At 45.2% G+C, this 23,171-nt stretch overlaps 1 protein-coding gene across 2 annotated transcripts in view; it reads left to right on the top strand.

The window, feature by feature from the left end:
- The window catches only part of OCRL (OCRL inositol polyphosphate-5-phosphatase), a 611,352-nt gene that overhangs the window by 362,902 nt on the left and 225,279 nt on the right, over window positions 1–23,171 (top strand). For both annotated transcript variants that reach the window (XM_086918813.1, XM_086918814.1), the window contains exon 17: window positions 14,245–14,410. In XM_086918813.1, the coding sequence (XP_086774939.1) occupies window positions 14,245–14,410 (166 nt within the window). The remainder of the gene's footprint in view (window positions 1–14,244; window positions 14,411–23,171) is intronic.

The raw sequence follows: 23,171 nt of genomic DNA, 5'->3' as shown, positions 1-23,171 counted from the left end.
AACTGCGCCATTGGGCCCAACGGCATGGAATGGCATGGCTCATGGAAAGAACACCCTTCAAGAAGTGCCCTCCGTGTGGACACAAATTTCCCCACACTGATTTTACATGAGTTGTGCAATCTGTGCTTGTCCCCAGAGCACGAGAGCCGAGATTGCCAGGCCTGTGCTTCGTTCAGGTCCAAGAAAACTATTGGGGACCTTCAAGCACAAAGAGTCATGGCACAATCCTCTTCATCGGCACCAGACATCATTGTCGAAGAGACTCCAGTGGATCTAGTGTCCAAAGAAAAACAGCAGGAAGAAGTCGTCCTTTCCGGAGCAGAGGATTTGGCTTCCGGAGATGAAGAGCAAGCAGACGATGACGATCCCCTTCCAGCTGGTCAACAGGTTGCGAGTACAAACGTCGACCCTGTTCACACTCCCATACCGGACCAGGCTTCGGTTCCACCTCCGGGTCCAGGTGCACACAGATTACAAACTTTCAACGCCCCTCCTTCTGGCTCGGCAACAAAGACTACCAAAAAACCTCTAGGCGACTCGGGCTCTAGTCAGCCTGTCGGTCCCGAGAAACAAAAAGTCCTTAAACCAAGGGTACAGAATAAATAACAATGTTATAGGAAGGATATTTCAAGAATAACAATCAAAAGAAACCTCTCTATAACAATTTTATACGCTTATCTGCCTATTAACAGTTTGTCTATTAGTTGAGCAGACAAAGCGTGCTCTTGCCCAAACCCTCAAGGGTATATTGGGTTGCTCACTCTTTGGTCACCTTGGTTCAGAAAGCGCCCTTTTTAGGTCTTTCCTTCGCAGCGCGCATGTGCTGCAAGGCAAAAATACAATTTCCCGTCGCTTTGGCTTTTCAGCCAAGCACGTGCACGGATTCCATTGCCTTCAATGGCAACGCGTGCACGTCAGAAGTTTCACTTGCGTGAGCGCGCGGCACCATCTGGCAGCAATTATCGCTCCCGCGAGTGACTCGGGCTCCCCCTCCCCCCAACAGTGCGAGGCGCGCGTGTTTGTGCTTGTTTTCAACTATGTTAGTGGTAGTTGAGACTAGGCTCGTTTTGGGGTTCGTTTATTAGGGCTTACACTTGTTTTGGGCTTCATTTCATGAGGTGATCGTGCTTGCTCTCGGATTTCAGAGGTGGGATCACTGGATCTACAGTTCGGATTTTGACAACCCAGTCTGTCTGATTAGTCTGCACTCAGAGTGGCACTCGGAAGAATTCAGTGACTCGCGTGAATGGGAATGGTCCTGGTAAGTTGCCCTAGGCAGATATGGTTTCACTTGGCTCAGGTAGGGATCACCTTCTCTTGGCGCGATTTGTCACTGGGGAGCCGCCCGTTCTTGTTCATGACCGCGTCATCTCCTGCTCCACTCTCGCTGCCCTGACCTCTGATTCCCCACTTGTACTTAGGGTCTTTCCCATTGCATTTCTCTTACAGTGTGCCGCCAGTTAGTGGAGGTCGCCACTGCACGCAGAAAGACCTTCACAGCTCCCCCCTTGGCTGCTTACTCTCCTCCTCAGTTCCTGCGATCTTAGTCCGCTTTTGGGCCTGTTTCGTTGGCCTGTGTCACAACGAAGGATGTGAGTATTTACATCTTGCATTCTCACCTGGTTCTCAGTCATCACTGCTTGGTGATGGGACTTGGTTGTTACACCATAGTTCGGGATGAGATTTGGCATTCATGATTGAAGTCTGCTCAAGGGAAGGTAGGCAGAGGCGTTTAGGGGCTGGTATTTGGAGAGGGCTTTAATAGTTGGAATGCAATGGCAATAAAGGGACAATAACAATCTGTTGGTGTCTTTTTTGTGTGAAGGTACTCTCATGTTGTGTCGTAGTTACAATTGTATGTGCAAAATATTACCCCCCCTACATTAATATCTTCAAATTATCCAGCAGATGGTGGATTCTGTGTCAAATGTAATGAATCCATAATTATGTAGAAAACATACTTCTATATTTCTTGTGTTAACTCTTATACTGGTTCTTCTAGCTTATTGTTGCAACCATTCACCTGCCTCCGATATAGTAACTCAGATACTCAAGGAGCCCGCCTTCAACAGCCAGCTGTTGAGGTAACCGAAAACTGTTATCGCCAACCTCCGAAGATGTGCGGTGGCCACCGCCATTACTTATTTGAACGCACCCTCCCTGGCTGTAAATCCGAATGCGATCTGTCTGCGCCGCTGCCAGGCCTGATTACTCGAGCTAAACGCAGCCAAAAGGTCTGGCTTGAGTCTTCTCCACTATGGACCCGAATAGAAGCCCCTGTGATTGATAGTCTGTTTTCCTTCATGCTGGCTTTAGTTTGAACACACTGGAAAGTTATACGCCATGAACAAGATAGATACTCGTTGTCTCACGACGCACTGGTTGAAGCAAAGCTTGCGCTAATGTTCTTTGTGGAAATCCATTCTTCCCCACAACTAGCTGAGGAGCTGCAGAGCAGGCCGCCAAACCCCGAGATCAGAGAGCTGCTGAAACTGCGGTCAAAACCCAACCTCAATGTAAGGACACGCCGCACCTGCAAGACATACACACTTTAACTCAATGCGTTCGCCACCATGGCGGCGGGATCCCCTCCTGGCTGGGATGCTGCAGAGCGCAAGGATGTGCTTAAGATTTATGGCTTGTGAAACCCAAGCACCGATTAATCACTGCTTCTATGAGGAGGAGAACTATGTTCAAAATGTTAAAAAGAAGCACGATATGTGATTTTACAGATTTCAGAAGCTTTGCTGTACCACCTAGTGAAATGCATTAAAACGGCTGTGTGGTTACTGGTGAACTGAAAATAATTGACACCAAAACTTGCTTTCCTTTGGGTATAAATTGGTTTTAGGTTAATTGAGCGGAAGTTTCAGTTTACTGACAGATGATCCATGGATAGACAATGGCGAGATGACTAAGCGGACAGTCCACCAAAGGTGATGTTGTCCACCCAGTAAAGGTGTACTCTGGTATTCTTTAAGGTATTGCCTTCACACCTTGGCCCCACAGTACAAGAAGCAGGTTTCTCCAGCACTATGTGACTAAAAGGGCCTAAAGAATTTCCTTCAGCTCTCAGGCCTTTAAAAACTCTCAGTATCCAAGCCCCCTTACCCATACATCCCAACATTTTACAACAGAAATGTGAGGGATTTTGAAAATATTGTGGAATAGATTTTCCCCATTTGATTTCTTTTGAAGCAGAGGCAATTTCAGGTGGCAGGCAGCTAAAATTAAGCCATTTTTGGCTTAAAAAACCGTGAGTCTCCTATCTGTATAAGGTCGTTAGACATGAATGCTCAACAGACCAGGGGGTAACGCCGGCCCCTGTGGGACCACCAGACCTGCAAGCCCCCGCTTCCCCCCCTCCCCATTCAGCCCAAAGCCAATGCATATCTGAGATATCTTCACCATCTGCAGGCCCCCCTCCCCACCCATAATTTTCCATTACGTCACTGCACCAGGCCGAATAAGGAAGTAATTTAGTTGGTGATGTCCATACATAGTCTTTCCTGATTCTCCCTGGATGCTCCTCCTGCACCCTTTGACAGAGCGTCGGAAGCAACTTAGTTGCTTTCCTCAAGGGTCACCCTGCATGCGGTATGGACAGCCTTGTCCAACATATGTTCTAAAAAATGATTTATTCCTGGTAATTTGCATGTTATAGACAAAGCCTTTTGATTTATTTTTCACAAAGTCTTCTGAACAGGCTTAGCTCAGGAAAAAAATCTGTTTTTATTTGGTGTTCAAAGCTGCTTTATTGCATGGTTTATACAGTACACTGCTTTATGCGCCTATAACCCTGAGGGCGGCAGCGTTGCGTGCGAATCAATAAGGAAGTTGTAATTGGTAGAACACAGCCTTTTAACCGGCATCCCGGAGGCCCGGTGGCGCACAATAGCATCAGTCAGTAAATGTACTGTATCTAGTGCAAACATAAATGCCTGAGAATACATTTCAGTAGAACAAGTTTTTCATTTTTATCAGTTTCCAACATTAAACAAAACTGTGAGGTCACTCAGACACACTTGGGAGTCAAATTCCGGGTCAACAGAGTGTCTTATGTTTCGATGGACTTTCATTGTTATGCATTGGTATAGTAGTAGTCAAGGTGGCATGTATTCGTCTGGTGGATAAGGGTTATGTGCATCCCTGCGGGAGATCGTCAAGTATGGTGATGAGGGTGTATGGAATCAGCAAGGCGGCAGGACCTGCATAGTGAGCGAGGGCCTGGCGGTAATGTCTGCGTATACAGTGTCTATTGATAGCATGTGGGGGAGTACTGTGCAAGGTAGTGACCGATAATGTAACCTGTGGGGTAGCATACCGGGACAGTCAGAAGTAAGTTGTGTATGAGTCAGCTGGCATTGGTGCACGTTTCTAAGTGTCATCAGGTGAGCTAATTACTAACATGTCCTCCCTCTAGAACATCACTATCATCTGCCTGGGCTATCAGATAGCCGACCAACGGGCCCCAAATATCCTTAGGTTGGGTAGGGATCGGTAACAATTCAGTAAAGGTGATGTGGTGTTCCTGACAGTACGTCATGTCAGCCAACCAATCTTTGAATTTAGGTGCTCTGCCTCGGCCCCAACGACATGCAACTCGCTGCCTTGCCAGGAGCAATGCGGTATTTACACATTTTCTGCAGGATTTTGGGATGTGCGGCGTGTGCCTGAGTAGCGGCTCAACAGCTATAGGTTCCTTTGTCATCGCAGTGAGAGCGTCGGTTACCTGCCGCCAGTATAGATGAACAGGAGGGCACTCCCAAGCCAGGTGCAGGAAGCCCGCGTGCTCGGCACGGCAGCGCTCGCATCTGTCGTTGTCAGCCAAACGAAACCTGTGTTTTTTTACCGGGGTATAATACAACCGCTGCAAGAATTTGTAGTGTATTATCTTAAGCCTACTACTGATATACGAGCCGTAAGGGCGCAGCAGTATTGCCATTTTTCGTCAGTGAGTTCAATGGCCAGGTCATTGCTCCAATGCGCTCGAGCTCCCGCCCCAGGCATCGTGGCGGCTGACCTGAGCTGGCGATAAAGACCAGAGACCAAGTGTGCCCCTTCTTGCGAGCATAACAAAGTGGAGTGGAAGAAGGATTTCAGGTTCATCAGGGAACTCTGGCAGGATGTCCTTCATCCCTTGGCGTAGGCGTAGGTAGTAAAAGACATCGAGCGGGGTACGAGCATGGGAGGTAAAGAACAACTCTGCAGATTTAAATTTCCCGTTCGCGAATAGGTCGCCCCAGCAAGCTATCGGCAGTCGTTCACAAAGCATACAAAAGCCTAGTTCCTGCAATAGGGCAAGGTTAGGGTGAAACGCCAGTGGCAATTTAGGAGAGTACGGCAGACAGCAGGCCATTCTCCTGGCTATGCGGCGCCATGCATCCAATGTGCAGGAGACGGAAGTATTCGGCGTTTGAATTAATGATTCCAGGGAATGGAGCAGGCCATTAAGCGGAATGGGATGCACGATCCAGTCTTCTACCGCAAGCTGAGGCATGAAGGGCGTGGGAACCAGCCAGTGATATGCATAATGCGCGCATAGGTAATAAGCCTCGAGGTCAGGGACATCGAAGCCACCTTTATCATAAGGCTGGATCAACGTGGACCACTTCAACCGTGAGTTTCGTGATAATCAACAGAGTTCTGATTTTAAGGTTTTAAAAAAAAAAGCACCCGGATAGTATGGGATATTGAGGAAGAGGTATAGGAAACTGGGTAGAACCACCATTTTCATAAGAGACTCTCTACCCGCCATGGAGAGCGGCAGGGTGATCCAGCGATCCACTGCAGCCGTGAGTTTCGTGATTGCTACTCCATAATTGGAGCGGAGCGTTTCATCTTTGTTGCGCGAGATCTGTATACCGAGGAACCGGAGATCCGTCCCACACCACTCAAGTGGATTGTCAAGGGGGAAGTCAGTGACCGCATCAGTAAGGGGAAAGAATTGCGACTTGGACCAATTTATATGCACCCCCGACATCCTGCCGAAGACTACAAATTCTCTTAGTAGGGGATTGAGGTGCAGGTCAGGGTATTTGACATAGAGCGTGATGTCGTCCGCGTATAAAGACACATCAATTTGGCGCTGAAGACATTGAATCGCACCATCTCGATGCAACTGACGAAGCCTGCAGGCTAGGGGCTCGACCGCAATCGCAAACAATAAAGGGGATAAAGGACACCCCTGACGCGTACCCCTGGTGATGTCAATGGAGTGTGAAAGGCGACCGTTGATGAGGACCTTTGCTGTCGGTTGTGTGTAGAGTAGCTGGACCCAGGAGATGAAGAGTTTTGGGAATCCCATATTCGACAGAACTTAAAATAAATAAGGCCATTCTACAGAGTTGAATGCCTTAGTGGTGTCTAGGAAGACAGCCGCTACTGGTAAGTCGGGGTGAACCGTGCGAAGTAGAGAGAACAGGGTGCGTAGGTAATGAGAGATAGATCGACCCGGAACAAAACCAGATTGATCAGGCAATACAATCCTGGTCATGAGAACTGAAAGCCGAGTGGCCAGGACCTTCGCAAGGATCTTGACGTCGCAATTTAAGAGGGAAAGTGGGTGGTAAGCGCTACAAGAGCTGGGTTCCTTGCCAGGTTTCAAGAGCGAGGTAATGACTACCTCCCGCATAGATCTAGGGAGGATACCATCGCCAAGCGACTCTTCATATACCCCTCGGAGGACAGGGGCCATGATGTCTATATAAGCTTTATAGAACTCGGCGGGGATGCCATCCAGTCCAGGCGCCTTGCCGTTCTTCAGTGACATGATGGCCTCACGGACCTCATCCAGCTCGAAGGGGGCCGCCAGGAAGGCTGTCTCCATCGCTGAGCCAGCAAAGCGCTACATCACCCAGAATTTCAGCGTAAGGTGTATCGGCTGTAGCATCAGTGGTGTAGAGTGTATGGTAGTGAGAAGTAAAGGCATCAAGCAGTGCATCTGAGTCCCTGATTGTGTGCCCCTGATCGTCAGTAAGTTCCAGGATGGTGTTTTGGTCAAGTGGGGCGCGCGTTAGTACCGCAAGCGCCCTCCCTGGTCTGTCTCCCTCGCAATACTTTCTGGCTTGCCAATGTTTACCCCAGAATTTTGCTTCTCTATTAGCCTCCTCCTCATATTTGGACAATTTGTCTCTGAATTCTGCATGTATATCATGACTGTCGTCCTCCACCATTCGAAGTTCCAGTGCTCTCAGTTCCCTGTGCAAAGTATGAATATTCTTCTGTATGTCCCGTAGAACCCCAAAACTTTTAGATATGCAGTACCCTCTTATGGTGACTTTGCAGGCCTCCCAGATTTGTTCGACCGAGTCTACTGACCCTTTGTTCCTGGGAAAGAAAGCAGCAACTTCCTCACCCATCTCTACTCAGAAAAGGTTATCTAATAGTGCAGCTAGTTGTAATCTCCATTGTGGCCTAGGGCTATCCCATCCAGGAATGCATGCATGCAGCAGGACAGGGCTGTGGTCAGAGTATGTTCTTGGCAAGTGTGTAACTCCCAGGACCCCGGAAGTGATCTCTGTGGTGACGAGGAAGTAATCCAGTTGTGCCCATGTGCCCGTCTGCGGGTGAAATGTGTGCCCTCCCTCCCGTTAGGGTTCAGGCGCCGCCATATGTCCACCAGTATGCCCTCAGTGATGACTCCCTCCAATGCCTCTCTGGCCCTGGATTTGTAGTGGCTCGCTCAGTCAGCTCTATCTAAGTGAGGCATCAATGCCAGATTAAGGTCCCCCCACCCCCAGATAGTATGGCGGGATCCTACGTCCATGATCTTTTCTCAGAGTGTATTAAAGAAAGCGGGCATGTCTAGGTTAGGAGCGTAGCAATTAATGAAGGTATATGTGTCGCGGCCCAATCGCCCCCACAGCAGGGCGTAACGTCCTTCACTGTCTTATCGCGTCTCCGTACTTGTGGAATGGTACTGTGCGTTTAAGGAGGATGGTTACTCCCCTCGCGTATGTGGAATAAGAGGAGAATATACGGACACCAGCCCATTTACTTGCAAAGGTGGCCCGCACTTGCGGTGACAAATGAGTTTCCTGTAACATGGCAACAAGGACATGGTGTCTGTTGAGATAAGCAATCACATTTCGACATTCTGTTGCATTGTTAAGCCCTCTAACATTCCATGACATGCAATTCAGTTGTGCATCAGTTCCTAAGACCGCCATGGGTTGCGAAGCATAGATTTATCCCATCCTGTTGTTAGTAATGCAGCGGATACTGCTCCACCCAGACGATACAGTTTAACATAGCATTTTATGACTCGACCATCCACTCCATGTGTAAATCCTCCCTCCCCAAACCGGCCCATCCCCCCTCCCACTACAGCATCCCAATCATGCCAGCAGCCGCTTTTCCCTCCCCTCTGCTCCCTCCTATCCCCCCTGCTCCCTCCTCCCCCCCACCCCCTCCCTTCAACTTAAACATCTGAACATTTAGCATGGGGAGCACCCGTGAGGGAAACAACATCAAGGGCGCACAGCCACTTCTCCCGCCGATGGCCTCCAATACTATGCCGCCCTCGGAGGAGGCCAGGGCTGGGATTGTGGTCCTTGGAGTACGTTACCACTGGAGAGGGCAGGCAATTCTGTTCTGCAGCGTAAAGTCTACGTCCCCCGCGTTCCCCAAGCAAGGGCCAGAATTAAGAGTTCAAAGCGACAAAAAATCTGGTCATGCCAAGTTCATGTGATCAATGCTCATCCGCTGCAGAGGATGGGTCTTCATCTTCCGGGTCCGCCTCAGCATTGCGGCCACCTCTCCGAGCCTGAAACGATGCTTCCCCTGATGTGACTCGTAGCTTCACCCGGTAGAGTAGGGAATATTCCAGCTGGGCTTCCCGCAGTTTCTTCATCACAGGAATGAACTTGCGTCTCCCTTCTTGCACTAGAGGGGTAAAGTCAGGAAATATGGAGAAAGTAAGACCATTGTATTGCAGGGTTTGTTGAGTCCGGGCTGCTTAAAGCGCGACATCTCGGTCGCGGTAGTTCAGTAATTTAGCAATGATTGGCCTAGGCGGTAATTCGGGCTTGGGGACAGGAGCCAATGATCGGTGCGCCCTCTCAATAATGGATTGAGGCGAAAAAGCATCCTCCCTTATCGATCCTTTGAGGAGCTTCTCGACATAGTTCCATTTTGCCTGTGTCTGTGGATTCCGGAATGCCCGTGACGCGTATGTTGTTGCGTCGGCTACGGGCTTCCTAGTCCCCGTTCTTAGCTGCTATGATTCGGAGCAGGTTGTCCATGCGGGCCAATTGTGTGGTGTGGGACGAGGTGATATCGTCATTATCTGAGATTCGCTGCTCAGTGGACGTTATCCTTTCCTCATGCCGGTCGACCTTGTGAACCAGGGCGTCAAGCCTAGATGGCATCCCGTCCACTTTTTCCACTACAGTGGCGAATCCCTGCCTCATTTCATGGAACAGGTGGTGCAAGTCAAGTTCCTTGGTGGGAGAGGCAATGGCATCACTGGGCCCTGGTTCAGCAGGCACCGATTTCGTACCTTTTTTAGCGCCGTCAAAGCTTATTTTTGTCTGGCGGTTTTCGGGGCGCACCATCGTGGTCTCTGATCGTTTTTGTCCCGCCACTCCTTGGTCCACCACTGTGGCCTCGCTAGGCTCCACGTGCGGGGTGGTAGAGCGGTAACAGCTGGCACCTCACAAGGCAGTAGTCCCTCCACCTCTGCACTTAACTGTGTTTGGTGTTGGCAGCAATCCCCACAGGGGAAACATCACTTACAACGCATTTATTACAACGCACTACCATTACAACGCAACCATTACAACGCAAACCTTTACAACGCATTGCGCTGGGGGGCGCTCTAGGATAGGGAATATATTTAATTTACTATCCAACACCTTCCCTACTATCCACGGGGACTGGAGTTGGAATAGTAAATTAAATAAATCACTATCCAGCGCTTAAAAGCACTATGCGTTGTAGTGGTATGCGATGTAAAAACCGCGTTGTAACAGCAGGCGTTGTAATAGCCTGCGTTGTAACGACACCAATCCCCCCACAGCAATCTAGAGCCACACCATGGGGGACATGAATCACCAGCCGTCGCTTGCGTTGCCAAAATTGTGAAGAGGGTGGGCACAGGCCGTCGTTAACAGTGGTTTTTGTCTATGGGCACGCCGCGTGCAGGTGGCTCCGATCCCAACAGTATTATGTTAGAGCATAAGGTACGAGTTCATGGCAATGATACAGGTCAGAGGTAGGCGATGCAAAACAGTCAACACGAGAAAAAGAGAAATTGTAGATCGCATATAAATCGGCTCCAACCCCAGTAGGCTGCAGCACGGGGCCTCGGCAGCGACCACACTTTAGGGTGACCGGCGGATCATCAAATGTCCAAGAGCCGCTGTGTATACATTGAGTCGGATAACACGCAGGTCCGGTATCTTGCCGATGTTACTGGCAGCAAGAGTCCCAGGGAACTGCGTCTCAAATCAACCCCCAACCGCCTGCTAGTCATCGGGAATATAGTGGCTGCTATCGGTTCCAGGCACTCCTCACCTGTTGCAGCGCAGCGGCGGGTGCCGCCGGTGTCCGACACCCCCCAGTGCCAATGAGAGTCGTGGCGGCAGCCGCAGCGTTTTCTCAGAGGGCCGTCCCGCCGGTCCGTGCAGGGATAGAGGCAGCGCCTCACAGGCGCTAGGCACGCCGAGACAGGGCCGGGCACACTGGAATAGCCCTCGCAAGGAGTAGGCAGTTCTCGGCAATGTTCGCAGCCCGTGCCGGCGAAGGGGATCAGAGCCAGGCACGTCTCGGGCGCCGAGACCACGGGCGCGGATTGGGCCCGACGCCTCGTGGCAAGCACCGGTCTCACGTAGTCCTATGCGGCCGGCCTCCCCAACGCGCAGTCTCCGGGGGCACCGCCGGCTAATTTTTCAATGCTGGTACCGCCGGTTTGGATGCCACCAGAGGCCCAAGCTTCGGGTCGAGTGCGAGGGGCGACCTACTGCATCTGAAGTAGGAACTGGGAAATCTTACGGCTTGATGAAACACTGGGAGAAACCTTAATGCCACACCAGAGTATTACTTATCGGAAAACAGCTTCTTTAAGAGACATTTTGACACAGTCACTTACAGATAAAAGAACCAAGAACAACCTCATGGCTAAATACACCAGGATTCTGGAAGTGTGCAAAATGTCGAGCATGTGAACATGGTTCCGACATCACAAATTATCAACTCCAGAATGGAAAATATGAGAAAATTCTCGACCACATTACATGCGAACCTAAATATGTGGTCTACAGGCTAACATGTCCCTGCATAAAATACTATATAGGAAGCTCAATCAGTAAACTTAAGCTACGAATCCTGCAAGCCTACGTGCAATAAAGAACAAGGATTTTAGCTATCCCATAGCAAAACACTTTCACGAATACCATCAGAGTGATTGTAACCAACTGAAATATTCTGGGACTAAAATTGTGAAACCTGCAGAAAGAGGCGGTGACAGAACCCAGAGGTTTTGCAGAATGGAATCTCGACTGATTTTAGCAATGGGTACAGAATATCCTTATGGACACAATGAAGATGCAGAAATATTTGTACACTTGTAAATAGTAATAAACCACCAGCAATTCTAACAAGACTGGCTCAACCCTGCAGGAACCCAATGCTTAGTATATAATTTCTTTTCCTTTTGTTTTGCACCTGGACATTGTATATATAAAGTTGCACAATCGTAGAAACAAGGTTAACACAACAAGGACACAAGCCAACTAGAGAGATCAATCTCTCAATTCTCTAGGAGCAGTCTGGGGAGTAGACCGAATTCAAGCAGAGACTGTTGTAGCATCTCAAGTCCCTAGTAACTGTGAATTGAACTCCTAGATTAATCAATATGTAAATAGTCACCAAAATTGTGTCTTATCGATATTGGTTTATAATTGTACTTTACAATTATCTTGATGAATTCACACATCTTGACAACCTGACATAATCATGAAATGGAGTTAGATGTCAGAATGTGTTTAGAAACTGTGCATAAATATGGAGGCAGAGAACGGAATTGAGAGAGGTTACTGTATCGACTTACTCCCTAGTAATCGCAAATTGAACTCTTAGAATCACCTACATGTACATAGTTATCAGATTTGTGTTTTATTGATTTTCGTTTATATTCGTACTTTGCAATTATCTCAATGAACTCACTCATCTTGATGACCAGATACAATCATGAAACAGAGTAGGATTTTAAAATGAATGTTGAAAACACAGCATAAATACTGAGGATGAAAATGAAAGGTAGGGTATTGTGTCCAACTTATGTGTTAGAAACCGAACCTTAAATCATCCGGATTAGTCATGTAAATAGTCACTAGAGCTGTGCTTTAACTAATCTATATATAAATGTACTTTACAAAATCACCTTTATTAGTTAATGAATAATGTCTTTATCACATGATTAATTCATGAAATAGAGGGGGATGTCAAAATGAAATTTAATATGTACTGTACAATAACTGATTTTGACAGGACCCCAACTGAGAAAAAGTTGGAAGAATTAAGAAACAATTTTGTGATGGAGCTACTAAACCGAGCATACCCCGTATCTGAAAGAAACATGTTGGATTCCTTACCTTAGAATATCCCCAGGTGTCAGACTGGATCCGGAAAGTTTTGTCAGCAGTACCCCTGTGCGTCGCTAGACGTCATCTGCGGGTCCGTCGCTGCGTCGTGATTGCCGGAGTGCTTAGCACCGCCCTCACGCGCTGACGTCAGGTATTCTTTTTTCCACGCCAGCAAGCGCAGATCCGGGAAGAGCAGTACTTCAGTCAATTTTTGACTAACTCTTTGGATCACTTTTGATCTCTGCTCGAGACGACCTTCGACTTGCGGTGCCGGTAGGGATGCCTGGCTTTAAGCCTTGCGAGGACTGTTACCGCTTAATGTCGGTGACCGACCCCCACCATCGGTTCCTTTTATTGTCTCGGGGCTGACCACAATGACAAGTCGTGCCCCGACTGCCGGGCCTTGACCTCGAAGGCTAGACGGGAGCTGTCCCGTAAGCAACTTGAGCTCCGGCAGTCGGCTCCGCGCCTCTCGAGGTCCCGGTCGAGGAGGAAGTCGAGGGACCGGTCGCTGTGCCGCGGTAATCACCGCTCGACGAGTCAACACCACTCGTCGGCCTCAAAGTACTCCGGTAAGTCGAGGCACTTGAAAAAGTCAATATTTGCACACATTTGAAAACTTTTCCTGCACTAACACTTTATTCAATATATGAATGTACTTTACAATGATGGTAAAAATGGGGAATGAACAAAACCATGTTTGTGTGCTGAGGTTAGCAGTCTAGTTTTTAATGAATAGTAAAAACAAACAAGGGTCAAACGCAGAGCACTTTAAATACAGTCTAGACGCTGGGGACTTTATGGTCCAGTAGAAGGCTCATGGTAGCTGAAACGCTTAGGCCGTCCTAATTTCTGCACAATTTGCACAATGGTGTAAAAAATAAATTAATTTAGAACATACTCTGCTGTGGTGCCGTGACTTTCTCCGAGAACAAGGATCATCAGATGGAGGCGAGGGAATCCGAGAAATATATATATAGATATAGATCTATGTATGTATGTATTCTTTAAAAAAAAAAACACAGTTCGAGTGGGTGCAGTTAACGTTCCCAATTAAAACCGGAAAACCGATGACCTTCATAATTTATAGTTGGGAGCTCACCCGTAACTTGCACAGCAGCTGTGGAAGTCTTAACATGCACACCAAATGTAATGCTAAGGACTTCACCCGCAATGAAACGGATTCAGTTACAAATGTTGTATATCATCTTACAGTTGAGAACACATATCACATTATCCATGCCATTTTGAGAGAGACATCTATGAATTTAGTACTACTGATTGATTTGATTGTGTTATAGTTGAATTATGTATTGCATTTAAGGTATTGTGTTAGTATAAATTTTGTGAGGTCCAAATGTAATTAGAAATTGTTTCCTGTGATTAAGTGGAAGTGCACATTTAGCCTCACATTGGATGTTCTTAATAATGTTAGGCTAGATTCGTAAAGAGATTTATGTGAGCAAATGTGTGTTTCTCCTGACTTGTGTGTGATGTACTTCTAATTGGACTCACAAAAAATATTTCAGCTGTGTCCTGTGTTCCATAGCATTCTTTAGTTGTTAAACCCAGCATTGCTCGTCTACACAGCACCAATTGTTTCATAATTTATCACATCTGGTTTACATCTGCTTTAATTATATCTTCTTGTTCACAGTTTGTATTTCAAAATGTGAAATTCAGACAGCTTCAGAAGGAGAAATTCCAGATAAAAAATGATGGCCAGGTCACCTGCCACTTCTCCTTTATTCCTAAACTGAACGACAGTCAATACTGCAAACCTTGGTTGCGAGCAGAACCTGGTGAGGGCTATTTGGAACCAAGTGAGTACTTCACCTTTGTCGCCAAAGTCTTTTTTTCCATTCCGTTTAATAGCCTAGTATAAATATCAAGTTCTTAAACTCTGGTAATACCTATGAGAGTATGGCAATTTTATTAACCAAAAGTGCAACCCTAAATAAGTCAATGAAATTCCGTAGGGTTATTACACAGTAAATGATACTGCATTTGTGTCTAAATTCTAGGCTTGACTTATATGGTACTTATAGTATTCAAAGCGAGTATATTGTTTTCTTACTTGCATTTCATGCCTTTGTGTCAGCCTCCTTCAGTCACTGGTTTATTTTTCTCCACAACCTCCAGCAGTTGACATGAGACATTGTCGGTCACATCTTGGATCATCCCACGCAAATATTTTAGTGGCACTGTTTTCTATTGGCTTGGTTGGAATGCATGAGGCTCTATTTTACATCTGAAATCAGGTGGACTGGTGGCTTGGTAGGACTAGAGAGCTAACACTGACAAAAGCTTTTGATAAATGATTGCTACAAAGTATGAGCCTTGGCAAAGCCAGTAGGTCCGATTTTAAAGTGCTTTCACATTAAAGCAAGACACATTTAAGAAACAAAGGGTTCTCTAGAATAAACGTTTTCTTTGTTTTTGTATCATTTTATTTCTGTTTCTGTGTCTTAGAAATGATGTAAGACAAGAGGGGCCTTCATTATAGTCCTCCTCTAGTTTGTATAATGTGGTAAGAAAAGAACGACTATAATAAAGGCTCCCTTACCACCTGATCTTTAACATCATTTAAAAAAGAGGTCTGTATCGAAAGAAAGGGACCCTTTCATATATAGATAGTTTTGTTTGTAGGCAAGGCACAGCAGCTTTGATGAGAAGCTGCCGGAAGGGTAAGTAGGTGGGTGGAAAGAAGGATAGTCATTGGAAAGGAAAGAAGTTGCAGGGAGGAGCCAAGAGGGGGAGACTTGCGGGTGAAAGGGAAAAGCGACACATAGTAAATAGTGAAGCGAACCAGAAGGACAGATCCAGTGCGATTGGGCACAAGATGGGAAGTGGAAGGGGCAGCATTGAACATGGCCTATAGTTGTAAAATAGTTCCCCATGGAGTTCAATTCAAACATCCCATTGAAGGTGGAAGGAGAGAAGTAACTCCTGTGGGCTGAGCCAAGATGTGAATCACAAAGTCTTAAGCAAGTGGCTAAAATGGGATAGTCAAAAAAGCCAAAGGTTGACAAGAGCGGATACAGAGTGTTCACTGGTTGTGAGAGACAATGCCTTTGATACAGCTGTGATGTCAAAACCCAAATTTATAAAAGGGTTGTTTTCTTTTCTGTAGAATCTGACGATCAAATGCTTTTGTCAGAGCTCCTACAGAGTGTTTTTGTAATATTTACCCATTGAATAAAAATGGCATCCATCTTCCACATACCCCATGATTACTTTACCATTCCAACATTCCTGCTACGTTTAATATCTGAAGGCAAGCCACCTGGTAGCTCTGTGGAAAACATTGAAAAAAATAAATCGGATCTCAAAGTTCAGGAAGAAAAGGCAAGATGGTGCCCGCTGCAGACGCATAGGTTGATCGTTCTTGCTCTTACACGCGGCTGTTGGAAATTTCAGCTACAATGTTGCCGATCTAGCCAGGAATTATACTACTAATTGTTTGTGGAATTCGCTAAGCTCGAAAAAAGTGATTCTTCTGCCTCTCGGCCGTCCCGGATCCAGCTTTGTGTGCTTGCCATTCCACCGTCGAAGCAGCGGGTCTGAGCCACCTACCAGTGCAGCAGGAGGTGTGTGGGCGGTCTCAGTTAGCCGGCGGTTGGCGTAGTGCGGGTCGGTTACCTGGAGGATAACGCTGGGGCTCCTGTTCGTGTGTGCTGAAGGGGTGGAAAACGCGGCTGCAGTTTCCTCATGCCTCCAAAAGAAACTCTGGACAGACCACGCGCACCAGGTACAGCAAACATGTACGACACTATGACTGTTGCTGAGGTGAACGAGGCTACGGTAGCACAGGCTGCTAAATCAGTAAAGGGCGCTCGCTATGGTGCTGCCCCTCATGCTGTATTGGATGCCGCGGCCACCAGAAGCAAGGATGGCGCTAAGGGGGAAAAAAATACTGGCAATCTTTTGTGCAAACAAAGATAAACGTAAGGGTAAGCAGCCTGTTCCCCCAACAATTGACTGTGCTCAATAGATTCTAAAGGCAGGTTCTACGCTTTATAACGAGGCTAGTTCCCCCACGCAGAATGTTGAGCTACCCATTGCTGTGACTGTTGTTACTGGAGAGGGAAACGTTGAAGAGGATTCTGAAGCTGGTATTCTCACTCGGTCATTACTACTCCCCTAATACATGCTGGAGACACCGTCGGAGTAGAGGGCCTTACCTCTACCCCGACTCAGGGCTCAGGGGGCCTTACCATTGGTGGGTAATGCGGGTAATTAATATTTTAGTGGGCTTCCCCATCTATCAACAGACAATCAAACGCATGTGCCTGACACAGAATCAGGTGATTTTTACTCATTGTCTGATCATTCAAACTCATCATGCGAAGACCTGGCACTGCAGTATACAACGCATATGAGTGTTGATGAGGGTAGTGAGCATAGTAGCTCGTTTTTGGAGGAAGCAGGGATCTCAATGAAGGGCAACCTCTTACTGTTTACAAAAAATTAGAGTTAACCCTCTGCAATGGTGGTAGACTGCAGAACATTCCATTTATGAGCAAGCACACCCTCCTGAAGAAGATGAGATATCCCTCTCACTTATTTCAGTCAATCATGTCTCATCGTGCCGAAACACGAGAAGAGAGTCAAAGAGTGCAAAATATATGCAGGAAGTTGCAAAATTCAGTTCGACGGATGTCAAAAGCACATGCAGATTTTGCTTCTAGGTTTAATGAAGCTGGAGTACGGATCTCCAATTTGGAATTTGAGCTGGCTCAACAAAAGATAAAGACTGCTTCTATACAATCGGTTAAGGATGATACGCAGTGGAAGATGACGGATATTGAAAATTGTGCTAGTCTGAATAATCTAAGTGTGATTCAGATTCCTGAAGGGAAGGAAGGGCAGGACTCACAGCGTTATATTGTTGAACTATTTACAAAAGCCTTCCCGGAGTTGACTAAATAGGACTGGGATCCGGAAATTGAGAGAGCGCACCGTTTTCCATTTAATAGGCGTGCTTATACTGGTACTGGTAAGGAGTAGTCAGATGAAAGGCCTAGAGCCTCTTTATTTCACTTAATAGCTTTCTGGCATGTGAAGATGTATTTAGTTTAGCACGGCCTAATAAAAAAAGATTCTAGGAAAACTAAGTTACTCAAGCACTCTCTAAGTTGTTCTTTTTAAGGAAAATGTCCGCTATATTTATGTAAAGTATTAGTTTTGATGGTTTTTACACCACTGTCAATAATAAGTTCATTTGCAGTTCAAAGGCTTCAAAGTATGGATCCAAAACAGTCGTTGTACTTCAAAATCTTTATTTTCAAACACATTAAACGTTTTCCAGCTTTGCACCTCCGACACGTGTTTCGCCTACTCTGAGGCTTTTTCAAGGCAATAAAATTTCTTGTCAGGTGTAATAGGTCAAGTTCACCTTTCAAACTTCGTAGTCTAGCAGTGGAGATTCTCCTTCGATGCCGACAGATATGAGACTTATCAAGGTCCATGAATATGACTATGAGAAAATTTGATTAATCTCCACGCAGCAAGTCGCACAATTTAACAAAGACCCATGTCTATGACTGTCCATTGTACAAGAAAATACAACTTGGGACACTATACTACGAAGTTTGAAAGGTGAACTTGACCCTAGAATCATTCCGTCTTGATTATCATACTTGATAGGATTCCAATTTTCAGCACCATAAATTTCATCCTAAACATCTGATGAATAAGACCCTCCCGACTATTACACCTGACAAGAAATTTTATTGCCTTGAAAAAGCCTCAGAGTAGGCGAAACACGTGTCGGCGGTGCAAAGCTGGAAAACTTTTAATGTGTTTGAAAATAAAGATTTTGAAGTACAACGACTATTTTGGATCCATACTTTGAAGCCTTTGAACTGCAAATGAACTTATTATTGACAGTGGTGTAAAAACCATCAAAACTAATACTTTACATAAATATAGCGGAAATTTTCCTTAAAAAGAACAATTTAGAGAGTGCTTGAGCAACTTGGTTTTCCTAGATTCTTGATACTAGCATTTGTTGCTTTGTTTAACACCCCTGGTGGTGGGTGTTTTATCAGGTTTTCAGTGCACCTCCTCAAATATTTCACGTACAACTTTTCCAGTGAGAATCGGTATTGACAGCAGGTGCGGACGCTTTCTCTTCTTGAGAAACACTACCACCAATATCTCTGTATAATAAAAAAAGATCTGGGGGGGATTTTGATTTTTTTGTGCAGATTGACTTTTGTCTATATACGGTTGAGCTCCTATGGCAGTTGCTTGAATTGATTTCCCGATTTCAGGCCAAAGGCGCTTAAGCGTATTTGCTGAATCCAGCAAAGCTGAAGGTGATCTTCAAGGATCGCACTCACTTTTTTTCTAGTGAAGGCCCTGCTATTGAGTTTTTTAATTCAGTTCAGTGAGTGCAGGGGCTATATAAAATAACAGTGCTGCAGCAGAGTAGCTAGTGTGGTTACATACTTTGGTGCTGGTACAGTTTGGTATAGTTTTCTTTTTTCTTTTGATTTCCTAGAGTTGAGTAGAGTCGTGAGTAGAAGCAAGGGGGAGTACGATCACCTGATTCTACAGGACCATGTGTCCTAAAGCCTTGTTACAGGGGGGTTGGGGGAGATGGGTTTGGGGGGTGGGGTCGTTTTGGGGGGTCACTAAGGTGGGGTAAAAAGGGTCAAAACATCACAGTAGCTCAAGGAGGAAATACAATTAGAGTTGTTTTTCTGGCTTATTTTGTAATTTGTGTTGTTATTCGGTTTAATCTGATGTTGCGGATAGATGTGTTTTCCAACTTTCACCATGATAGCTAAGGGGGTAAAGATTTGTTCACTAAATGTCTCCGGCCTTGACAACTGGCATAAGAGAAACAGAGTCACGGCTGAATTGTGCAGTATGCCGCCAGATCTTGTATGTCTTCTAGAGACACATATACCTTGGTCACAACGGGCAATTTTAGAAACACTGGGCTTTTCTTTAGTGGTGGCCTCAAATCAATCTTCTAATATTAGCCAAACATAATATGGTTTTTGTGGGACGCAGCTTAGCGGACAAAGCAGGCAGATGGGCCATTGCTGAATGTATGATTGGGGGCATTAAATATACAGTCTGTACAATATATGGCTCCAATTTAGACAATGCTTCTATTTTTGAAGAATTGAATTTAGAACTTGCTACTTGGGGGACACCCTTGATAGTATGTGGGGATATAAATATCAATTTATCTACTGCAGATTTGCAAAAGGGGCCCCGGAACTATAATGGTCGGAAACCAAGAGTGTTTAAAGCTTTATACAATTTTTTAAAAAGACCATGTTTTGATTGATGTGTGGGGGTAAATTAAATCTGACATATCCTGGGTTTACCTATTATTCTTTTCCCCACAAAAAGTTTGTACGGTTGGATTACTTTTTTTTTATCTGCTTTGACATTAGGTAGGGCTTCAATTCAAACTTTGCCAAGGGTTTCATCCGATCATTCTCCAATTTTACTCATCATTACCACTCTTGCCCACTATCTGCCGCTAAAACATTTTCATTTGACCGGAAACTCTGCTTGAATGAAGCATTCCGGGGACATATGTCTAAGTGAATAATGAGTTTTTTTCAATCCATAGATATTCTGCCCACTATGCAATAGTATGGGAGTCATTTAAGGCATGTTTCAGGGAGTGCTGTCACAAGCAGGCAACATTCAAGAGCTAGAGGAAGCTATTGAGTTAGCAAGGGTTACATTCCAAGGAGTATGGAAAATGCTAGAAACTATTTGGCCCTTAGAAAACCAATTTATGAATTTGGCTAAGCCGTGGGCTACGTATGAAAGAATCTTGGGAGCCGTATTGGTGCTTTGAAAGGTAATGCCGGCATAGTCTGTCAGGATCCTAAAGGGATACTAGCAATTTTCCATCAGTTTTTTCAGAGCTATATACCCTACAGGTAAAGCATAGTGTGCATACTTTGCATTTTTAAGAGGGGGTCGTAGCACAGCTGGATTCTAGCGAGAGGGCAATGTTGGACGGCCCAATTAGTATGAAAGAGTTAGAAGCAGTGGTTAAGGGGTTAGCTCTGTGTAAGGCTGATGGACCAGACAAACTTCCGGCCGAGATATACAAGCTTATTTTTAGTTTAATAAAAGACGACATGCTGTGCACATTCAGGGCGGCACAGGAGGGATCTGCCCCTAAATTTTGGGCAGAAGCCACTATCCTGGTTTTTAGTCGAGAGTAAAGACCCGGAATTGGTGGGCTCTTATAGGCCGATCTCATTAATGAATTGTGATGGTTAAATTTATTCAAAGATCTTGGCCACCCAATTGTCTAAAATTATTATTCCTTTAGTGTTGAAAGCTCAACATGGTTTTATCCCTGAACGTAGCACAGTTACGTATGTCAACAAGTTAGTGACGCTGTTTGATGTTGCCCAGACAGAAAAGCGGGAAGTAGGCCTAATTTTTTTTAGACGCGGAAAAGGCGTTCGACAGTGTGGTGTGGACATACCTGTGGGAGCTGACGTCCTGCTTGGGTTTTGGTAAACGGTTTATTACCGCCGTTCAGGTTTTGTACACTTCACCGGTCGCTAAGATTGCTTCGATGGGCCTATTATCTGAGACAGTTAAGATTACTAGGGGTACAAGGCTGGGTTGCCCCTGCTCACCACTGCTTTTTGCGCTATACATAAATCCATTTATTGAACAGCTAAGCAACAACGCTTTGATTAAGCCCTTCATGGTACATAATGTTCCCTACTCTGTGTTTGCATATGCAGACGACATCGCAGTAACCACTCGGATCCTCGCTCAGCATTCCAAGAGATTGAGTGGCTTGCTTCTTTATTTGGCCAGGCATCCGGCTATAAAATAAATGTCACTAAAACGCAAGTTTTAATCACTGAAAAGGTGATTTTGGATGATATTAGAGTTGTAAAAGAAGTAACTTATTTGGGTATCAGAATTAGATCATCTTTATATGAATTAGTCTATGCAAATTGGACTACGTTACTGCGTAATATTCAGGAGTCATTGGAAAAGTGGTCCAGATTGCACCTCACAGTGATTGGCAGAACTAACATTATTAAGATGAATGTTTTACCTAAGGCTTTATATGTGTTTAGAGCTATACCGTTAGAAATTTCTGTTGTTCAACTGCAACATCTACAGTCCATTTGTTCTAAGTTTCTCTGGGCATCCGGCAAACCTAGACGGACTATGAGATTCTTGACTCTACCAATTGAACGTGGGGGGTTAGCTATTCCGGATTTTGTTTTATATTTTTGCTAAAAATGCGGATTTTATTGACTGGGAAAGATATTGGCAATATAGCAGAGGCCCCCTCAATTTTTCCGATTTTGTTGGGACCAGAGGCACTGCAATGTTTTTTCAAACAAAGGTTTAAGGTGCTGATATCTGCTTTCAATGTTTGGAAAAGAATTAGGAAGCTGTGTGTAGTTGAGAAATTGTCCCGGTATACCCCTACAAATGCCGTAAAGCTTCTTCCCCCTATTTTCTGGGATAGTGTTGCTTTTGGTTGGAGGGCAAAGGGCATTGTTTAACTAGGGGACTTTTTTGATATTGGGGGTTATCTTATGTCTTTTGAAGAGCTGTCTAGACAGCATAATATGTCTAAATCTCATTTTTTTAAGTTTCTTCAAATCCGAGACTTTATTTATCGAAAAAAAAATTACGTGTGTTCCAAATACAGTAGTTAGGGCCATTCAACGCCATGTTAAAATTGGGGAGGTGTATCAGCTATTACTGTCGTTGAGAAAGGATGTTTAGACAAACATAATGCCAAATCGACTTTGATTTTGGGAGTTCATACTATATGTTTAAAAGATGTCATTATCAGATCTAGGGAAGCCCTGTTGTCTGCCAACTTGAAAGTGCAAGGTTTCAAAACTTTTTAAAATGTATATTATACGCAGACATGTATGCTCAAATGGGGGTCAGGACAAGATGGCAAATGTTTCCGGTGTGGATGGGACAATGCGGATATGTTGCATATTTTTTTTTTTAGCTGTGGACACTTGACAAATTATATTACTGGTATAGAGAACTTTTTGTCTAGAGTTATGGGGGCTCCGATTGTCATAACACCTGCAACTATGCTTTTGGGTATGGGGCCCGAACTTGGGAAGGTTACCCCCCTATACAAACACTGCTACTGGATTTTAATAGCCATGACTGTTGCCCGGCTTTGTATTTCGGCGGAATGGCTACAAGTTGAACCTCCCTCCTGTGCAATTTATTTCATTTAGAGTTTAGTTTGTATTCTGTTAAAAGGGTGAAGAAACGTAAGATTGGTTTAGGCATTTGGGGATTGTTTTCCGATCATATGCATATATGATGTCATGATTAATGTATGCAATCGTCTTTTGAGTTACCGTGGAAAATAAAAAATAAATAAATAAATCATAAAATAAAACAGTCTCATTTTCTGTAGCATACTCCTTTCTAATACATTTTTCTGTGCCTGCTTCCACATGCTTCTTGACAAACCAGCATTGGTTAAACTAATTGGTTCAGACATTTATGTGATGGGCTCATTCCCGATCCACACAATACTTGCATGAAACTGATCAGCTTTACTAATGCTTATTCTTCCTT

Source organism: Lissotriton vulgaris, chromosome 4_1 (genome assembly GCF_964263255.1).
Source record: "Lissotriton vulgaris chromosome 4_1, aLisVul1.2, whole genome shotgun sequence".
NCBI classification, from domain to species: domain Eukaryota; kingdom Metazoa; phylum Chordata; class Amphibia; order Caudata; family Salamandridae; genus Lissotriton; species Lissotriton vulgaris.
The sequence above is the reverse complement of the archived record's forward strand: the minus strand, read 5'-3'. Positions and strand labels throughout refer to the sequence as shown.